At 39.2% G+C, this 8684-nt stretch overlaps 1 protein-coding gene across 3 annotated transcripts in view; it reads right to left on the bottom strand.

The window, feature by feature from the left end:
* Positions 1-86: 86 nt before the first annotated feature.
* The window catches only part of MARCHF1 (membrane associated ring-CH-type finger 1), an 814327-nt gene continuing 805729 nt past the window's right edge, over positions 87-8684 (bottom strand). For all 3 annotated transcript variants that reach the window (XM_041738448.1, XM_041738446.1, XM_041738447.1), the window contains one exon: positions 87-6395. In XM_041738448.1, the coding sequence (XP_041594382.1) occupies positions 6097-6395 (299 nt within the window). In that variant the 3' untranslated portion in view covers positions 87-6096. The remainder of the gene's footprint in view (positions 6396-8684) is intronic.

Below are 8684 nucleotides of genomic sequence, written 5' to 3'. Positions count from 1 at the left end.
AATACGGTTTTATGGTTACAGACGTTCCTCTCTTTAGTCATTGGAAAATATCCTCTTTTCTGGTTCATTTTTGTTTCAAGATGGCTATAAAAACTGAGCCTTAAATTATAGTAAAGAGAATAAAAACTGTTTTATCCTGCCTGATATTTTAAAAGGCATACTCCTAGATAAATAACTTAAGAAAATGGCAGATCATCCTCCCCCCTCAGACATTTGTTCCTAGTTTTTCCCTAGGCCATCGAACCAAAAATACAAGCCCACTACCTGGAACTAGAATAGGTAGGTATTTGTTGAGTGAATGAATTTACTTTACCACTTAGCATAATCTTTATATTTCATAATCCTATTTTATCGTATATCATTATGGATAATAACATGGCAGGGACTGTCATGTTGCTCCTGGCTGGACGAGAGTAGCCTAAGAGATAGTTTGTTAGAATGATGCTTTTAAGTGATATCCTTAGTCACTGTCTATAGAATGTGTATTCTCTGCAGTGATAACTTGTGCCGCCTCACCTGGACTCCTCTTGTGTCCATAGTATGCCTTTGTAATACAGCTTCTGTAGTATTCATGGCCATGGAACAGAGTAAAAGTAACTCACTTTGTTGGCAGGTGTGTGCAAGCTGGAGGCTGGTAAGTTGTTTTTTTTTTGTTTTGTTTTGTTTTGTTTTTTTTGTAAAATGCCAGATAGTAGATATTTTAGTTATTGCAGCCCAAATTCAGTTTCTGTTGCATATTTCTGCACGTGTGTATGTGTTACCACCCTTTAAAAACGTAAAGATCGTTCGTAGTTCATGGCCACACACAGAATAGGCCGCAGGCTGGACTTTGTCTACTTGCCATAGTTTGCCAAAAAGCTGCACTTCAGGGCTATAGGCTAATGGTTCATCTCTAAGCTCAGAGCAGCTAACTCTGACACCTGAGCTGAAGGCAGATGCTTAACTGACTGAGCCACCCAGGTGCCCCGGGATAACTTTGCTTCTAAACACGTTTTTTTTTTTGTTTTTTGTTTTTTTTTTAAATTTTATTTTTTAGAGCAATTTAAAGTTCATGTCAAAATTGAGAAGGAAGGTAAAGAGATCTGCTTCCTGCCCCCACAACATGCAGAGCTTCCCCCATCATTGACCTTCCCCACCAGGGTCACATATCTGTTAACAACTGCTGAACCTACATTGACATCCATCACATTTCGAGTGAAATTCACGTTCGCTTCCATGGCCAAAGAGTCCTGAAATGACTTGATTTCTGACTGGTTCTCCAGCTCAGTTTGTTTCCACTTGCCCTTAGCTAACTGTACTTCAGATCACAGGCCTTCTGTCCATTCCTAGAATGGCCAAGCTGTTTTCTATGGTGGAACAGCTCTGCTGGTACCCTGATGACCTTGTGTTTATCCACTTAGGTCAGACTTTGTTCAGGGTGACCCGAGCCTTAGAATGAATGCCCTGTGATGTTCCTGGAACACGAGGATATGGGACATGTAGGGACGACCATGTGCCACTTCATGTTTGCCTGTCTTCCAAGGAGGACATGTGAGACAGTTTGTCATTGCCTCTGGATTTTGATGAAGTATGAGACTTTCCACTGTGAGGCTTTTTATGGTGTAGCCGGAGGCCACAAGTTGCTTCGCTGCAACATGGAATCAATCAGCCTCTTGGCACCAGGGTGCCCTGCTCCTTATGTTGCATTATCCCCTGTCTTTCATCTTTCATGCCTTCTCCTTTTTTGTGTCTTCCCTTGGGACAAGACTCATGGAGAGCTGGCAGTTTGTCTTTCTTTTGCTCTCTCTCTAGGTAATAATTGTCTGACTCCAACAAGGGTTTGCTGTTTCTTTAGTAATTGAATCTTGCTTGCTACTTCCACTGAGGATGTTGGTTACTCTTCCTTCTGCCTGCATTGCCCTTTCCCTGAGTTAAAGTACCTCTTAATTAATGCACCTCTTTATTCCTTTCTATAATGTCAGGGTTGGCCATCCAATGTTGGCTTTAACATAATATGAATATGTTCAGACCCTGCTTAACCCAGACTATTATAAAATCTTAAGAACTCAAGCTTTTTTGAATGTTGCAAATAAATACCTGCATAAATCCTGTTAAATTAGGCAAAGAGTACAGAAACCACAACAAAAGTTTAGGTCACTTGTTTAATATACAAAGTCTTTCACAGATAATTATTTTCCTTAATTTGTCTTAGTACACATTATTCACAAAACAATAAGTTGTTAATGCAAGAGAATTAGGTAAAACCGAAAAAGTACAAATGCTCAATCTCAAAAATTGCACACAGTTAAAATTTTTTTTTTTTTTTAAATATGATCTCCAATTTCAAAATGGGCTTTCTTCAGATTTGGAGGAAACACTGCAGCCCAAAATAACAGTACTTCCTTTGAGCTGTATTGATATGTAAAATAGCACCTTTGGGCTGAGTTAAGGAAAGGAAAAGGTTTTTCATCTTTCTTATTAATTAAAGTATGAGTCCTATACAGTTATTACATAACAACTACAATAATGGTAATAAGTTTAAAGAGCTCTACTTTGTTCCAGAATATTCAAAGGTAAGGTAAGGAAAGGTAAACTGTCAGGTGAATGAATGCAGTAATCTTCCCCACCTCACCCCCTTGACAATTAGAGTATCTTAATGATGCCATTGCTCTAATGAGCTAACTTCCCAGCCAAATAGTAGGTGTTTTAGGGGTACCTAAGAACCTCTTGGAAAATAGGATAAATGCGGCTGTCTGGGACGATAATCACATGTAATAGCAGCTCCGAGTGAGATTTCACCTTGGGGCATTTTGATAGACTCCTTTAATAAATGCTTTTTTTCAGTTTCTCCATTGCTGTATCCCAGGTTGATTGGATCATTTTTGTTTTGATTTTTTTGTTTGTTTTGCTTGTGTTTGTTCTTAAGCGTCATTGCTTTCTGGACTTCACTTTAAGAAAAAAATACTGGGATTTCATTCCTTTACAATTCAGTCTTTGACACAATAAAAGTGAGAGTTCTTTGAAAAATTAACAGCATAAGTGTCTGTGTTTTATGGTATTGATACTACCAGATGCATGATTATAAAAAGCCAAGGTTTTAAACAGAATTACGTGTTCATTTTTCAATTTCAGTCCTTTGATTCGCTTCCATTTTACTTCTTACATGAGCAGGTAAACATGCTTCAAAAAAATTGTCCTTTTGGAGAGTCATTTTTGAAGGGTATGTCCAGTCCACAAAAAGTATTGTCCACAAAGTCAAATCCTTTCACTGAAAGGGCAGTTGCCACACAGAATAGGAAAGAAAATCAATATTAGGTTTTAAATGCACATCATTATTTCAGATAGTTTGAACCATAAACAGCCATTGCAGGAAATGTTAAAAGATTTAAATTCAGGAGTTCAGGGTTTATAAAGGTAAGAAGAATAGCAGAATAAAAAGCTGGCTTTTAACCTGCTAGGGAACTATATTCTTATTACAAGAAAGTCAAAGCCTGTACAAATTAATTTTGAAAATTTAGGTATGGTATTGAAACACCATGTCATATTCTATGGTTAAAACAGTAATGCTTATCTTTACTTTTCATTCTAGAAATGTTTTCTTAGTGTTAAGTGTAGCCCTTAATAAACAGGCCTATTTTAGCCAATCATCTCCCACTGAGAAATGAGCAATGCACTTAGCCATCTTGCTTAGGTCTGTACAGAATTTAAACAGTATTTTTGGTGGTAATTAAGGTAAATAATTCTTTTCCTTCCAGAGCAAATATAAAAGAATTTGGGATTTCATGGCTTGCTGGTGACCGATTCCCCCACCCGCCCCAGGAATATTTGTAAAGAACACTGTGCCATTGCTAATCACTGGGAAGAATGGGTTAGTAAAAGGCTTAGAAAAATTAACAGAAAAATTGAATCAAGGTCAATTTATTGGGTGAAGTGCCATGTTTAAATCACCCAAAACTTAGCTATTCATGAGTATTTATCTTGAACCTTTAAAATGGAAATTTAAGAGGAAGTTAATACAAAGTTTAGTTTGTTTACGGTTCATAGATGTTTTTAAAATCACAACTTACGTCCTTATTTGTGCAGAAATTACAGTACAACTTCAGTTACTTCAGCTCTGTCTTTCCTGTGCCTTTTAGTCCATACCCTCCACAACAAGTTTTAAGAAAGATGAGATTTAAACCTTTTGTTTCCTGACTGGCCAAAAACTTTAATGTTCTTCTCATGTACATACATGAAATCACACACACACATCACACACACACAACTGACATTGTTTACCTTTTCTTTATTTGTAGAAATTGTGACTATATGGACTCCGTGTCAGCCACTACTAATACTCGTATCTTTCTCCTCATTAAAAGGTTATTTCCTCTTCCTTTTTTCTATGATAATCCATGAAGAACAAGTACACTGATAATTAGAAAGTGCATCAATGCGATACTCAGGTTTGTGCAATGCGAGACCCGTGCTTTGGTTCTTATGGCCATCATGGTTGCCTTTTCACAATAATAAATATGACAGCTAACAAAAATAAATCACCTTTTTAAATAAAAGACATCTTTGATGGTTCACTAACTCTATAATCATTAATCTAGCTCACTGCAGTATCATTCACGCTTTAGTTCTACATGAATATGCAAAGAACACAATAATCAACAACTGCCAAACCTAAACAACTCAATTTATTACTTATCACAAAATCTGTTGAATATCTTTACTTTCCAGCTGAGCAAGGGAAATACTGTCAGCTTCTTTAAAATCAAGTCTAAATGCGTAGTCACAACGATTCCTCTGTCAAGTGGATGCCACGTGTGGATTAAAGAAAAAAAAAACCTTACACATTTGACTTAACAAAAATATTTAATTTTTGTTTCCCTATCATATGTGCCTCATAGTAGCAAACAAGTTAATTTCAGCACTTTGCCACAGGTAGATCATTTTATCTTTCCATATTTTCATTTTTTCACACTACAAAGTGGTAAGTTCATCTAACTCTTTAACCAACCAGGTTATTTAATTTGATTAATTTAGTGCTTTATAAAACTGTACCATTCATGAGACTTTGGATAAAAGAATGAATCGAGCTGCTTTTTTGAAATAGTCAACTGTTAAGCAGAGGGTCTGCCTCTGGTTTTAGGGCTGCGTTGAACAATATGTTTAAGATACACGATAAAGATAAAATACATACTGGATTTTGAAGACTTGGTTCATAAAAAGAGGTGTAATAGGTCTCAATTTTTAATATTCATAACATTGAAATAATTTGATATATAGTGTTAAGTGAAACATAGAAATTAATTTCACCTTTTACTTTTTCTAATGGGCCTACCGGAAAATTTTAAACGTACGTATGCGGTCTGCATTTGTGGCTCACGTTATATTTCTGTTGGACAACACTGTTTTAGAGGGACCAGATAAAACATACGACCTAATAGCTGGTGGTAGCTTCTGTGGGTATTTAACAGCGCTAATTACACCCAGAAATCTGTTGTTCGTGATTTAAACGTGATTCTAAGTATTAATATCTTCAAATGCGTATTGCATCTATTTTTTAAAAACATGCATCTGTTAAAACAACTGGACTCCACCATAGCCATAAAAATCTGCTAGCTGTCAGAGTATGAGCATCAAACTGCATCTTCCACGTCTGCTTCTGATACCACTGAAGGATGATGCAGACAATTTCAAGCTGAAAACCAAGGATGTTTCTTATTTCCAGATGAGACAGTTGACACCACAAGGCCTTGGAAGAAATACACATTGCAGTTCAAGCCTGTATTCTTACACTTGCTCCTGCTCCTGTGAGGATGCCTGTGTCCACTCAGGCTTCCGTCCCTGCCTATGAGCATCCCTTGCTCCACTGGCTCTTAACGGTCTTAGAAATCCGTCTCTTGCTGACTTCCACATTTCTGCGTCACCTTGTGGACTGCTTTCCTGGGATCCTGGTCATTTGGTGGTTTTTTGGTCCTTTCCTTTTTGAGCAAAGTCTGGAAAAACGAGTCAGTAGGAGAAAGAGGAGAGGGTGAAGGGAGTGAGTGCGTCAGGATCACTTCTGTCCCGTGTAGTGGCTGAGGGCTCCGAAGAGGGTCTTCAGGGAAGACGCTCCCAGCTGGTCTGTCACACTGGTATAACCTCGGGGGGCCCGCCCTCTGCAGACGGCAGTGGATTCGTACCTGTGTGTGACACAGGCACCACCACGGCGTCCTTGGTGTCCGTGTGTACGTTACACGAGAAGTTCTTCTCCTGCTTTTTGGCAGTGTCGGGGCAATTCTGCACAAAGATCACGCGGTTGTAGGCCTTCAGCCTGCGCCATAGCTGGACGTAGACTTTACACTGTACGTACATGAAGACAAGGCCTCCTGTGAAGCCAATGGCCACCACAACCAGTTTTGTCCAAAATGGCCATTCAAGGACACCTTTGAAGTCAGAAAAAGAGAATGTTATCACCAAGTTCGTTATCAATGGATTTAGTAATTTTTCTATGACTCCTTCAAAAGGCCACGCCTGCCTGCTAAACTTTGCGGATAAGGAATACTGTTAACAGGCCGTAAAAATTATAAACAGAATTGCTTAATTGCTTTCTGTTCTTTTAAAGGCACTTAAACTTCTACATGAAGAAACTCTCACCTACCACTATAATGATCTTATTTCTCCTACGTCCAGTACCTGCTGTGGTTAGCAAGTACTGTTAGACTTTTGATACTTACCTTGATATTGATTCCTTACTGCTAAATCTTTAAGGAAAGAGAGTGAACATACTAAGTGAAAGAATCCGTTTTAAATCCTTTTAAGAAGGTAAAGTGATAGGACCATACATACGGGTCCCCCTCCCCACCATCACTCTCCTTAAAATTGAAAAGACAGTGAAGGAAAGAAGCCACCACATCTCACCTGAGAGAGAAAGAATTTCTAAGCAAAGATGTGCATAGCATTTAGTATTTTAGTCATTTTTGTTTCAGGAGTCTTTGTCCCTGAGAACCACCACTTCCTTAGTTATCGATTTTTCCTCCTATTTTGTGCCACCACAACTAGAAACTGGCTTTCACGATTTTTAAGACTTTCACAAGAGTTTCTCTGACTATAACATCTAGGCCACACATAATTATGAATGTTAAATATATCATGGTCAAGCTCTCTTGCCCACACCAGGATGCAGATGGTGGAAGGCAGCTGTCTCCCCTCCTGTGAAAGGCTGTCTAGTAACAAGAGCATGGTTTGGTATGTGAGACCAGGACGAGTCGGTTAGAAATCATGGTTTATGAGAGTCTATGATTCTACTTTGGGTTTTATTTACTTTTCCCTATAACGATAAATACAGTAAAAGGAATGTCCTACCTATATTTTGTAACACTGGCATTTGCTTTATGCTTCTGTAGGAAAACAGACATGAGGGCTTGTTTAGCTCCTTCCTTTGTTCTATCGATGCAAGGAGAACAGTCATCTGACATACAGACTCCGGGTAGATCAGTGGTTCTCAGCGGAGGCTAGTATTTTTCCGCGGAACATGTCTGGAAATACTGTTTATTGTTATACCCGGTGTCTCTTAGCAAACAGATGTCAGAGATGCTGTGTAAACGTCCTACAGTGCATGGGATGGCACTCCCCAACGAAGAATCACCCAGTCCGAAGTGTCAGTAGTGCTGGGGTGGAGAGTTCTTGTGGAAGGCAATCACTTAAAGTTTCTTTATTAGGAAATTTGCAGGGAGGATTCAAAGTACAAATCAAATACCTTGAAGTTCTCCAAATTTAGAAGGATACTTTTGCTCTTGGCTACTGTATTGATCCATAGTTTGTATGTATTTGGAACATTTTAACCACAGACAAACTGGAGAAAACATGTTTTATCTCCCATTTGGGAGGGAGAAGTCCCCGTGGGTACATCTAACTCCCCAGTACTGCCTGGATGTTTCCCATTTCTGAGGCTTCATCCGTGGTCGTCGTCCTCTCTGGGCTTTGCTTCCCTGTTTCGGCATGACTGCCTGTCCCAGCTCAGAAGGAATTTCCAGCTGGAAATAAACTTCACCACTCTTCCAGTTTCATATCATGTCTTCCATTTGTGGCGTAAGTTAAGAGTCAACTTTCGGACCAGTTACTTTTAGTTTGCTCCATGATAACCTCGACAAGCACAGAACTTATGTCAGTTGGTCTTTGTTTTGCGGTAGATATTTCAAGGATGAATGAAAGCTTTTGAGGTTCCAGGTTGGATTGCTTCGCCTCAGTCTCTTCGGTATAAACCAGAGGCGCCAGCCTCTACTTGTCCACGAAGCTTTGTTTTCGTGAGTGGGGGATACGAAGAAGTCTCCACTCTTGCTCTACCTCTCCTTTCTGAAATAGCGACCAGAACCCATAGCAGACCTGAGAATCTGGGCCAGGAGTAACGAGCCATTTTCTCTGCCAGTTCTGGGAGACAGGCTGAGTCTTCCGGTTTCTTTCACAAAGCTCTGATCGATTGCTTCTCCAGTCATTCTTCTTTCATATGTTTGGGAAGTCAAGTTTAGGGTACAGGCTATCTCCCCACCTCACATCCAGGAGCCATGTAGGTGCAAACCTGTTGTCCACATGCCCGTCTTCTCTCAGAGACAGTCTGAGCCTACTCTTTGCTTTTGACTAAGTGGGCAAGATCTCTACTTCCTTTAAAGATGTTATTGAACAGTTTTAAGATTTTATCTTGGAAACTCAACGATAAGGATACTGTGAGAGGAGAT

Source organism: Vulpes lagopus, chromosome 23 (assembly GCF_018345385.1).
Source record: "Vulpes lagopus strain Blue_001 chromosome 23, ASM1834538v1, whole genome shotgun sequence".
NCBI classification, from domain to species: Eukaryota; Metazoa; Chordata; class Mammalia; order Carnivora; family Canidae; genus Vulpes; species Vulpes lagopus.
Note: the sequence above shows the minus strand (reverse complement) of the source record. Positions and strands in the feature narration are given on the sequence as shown.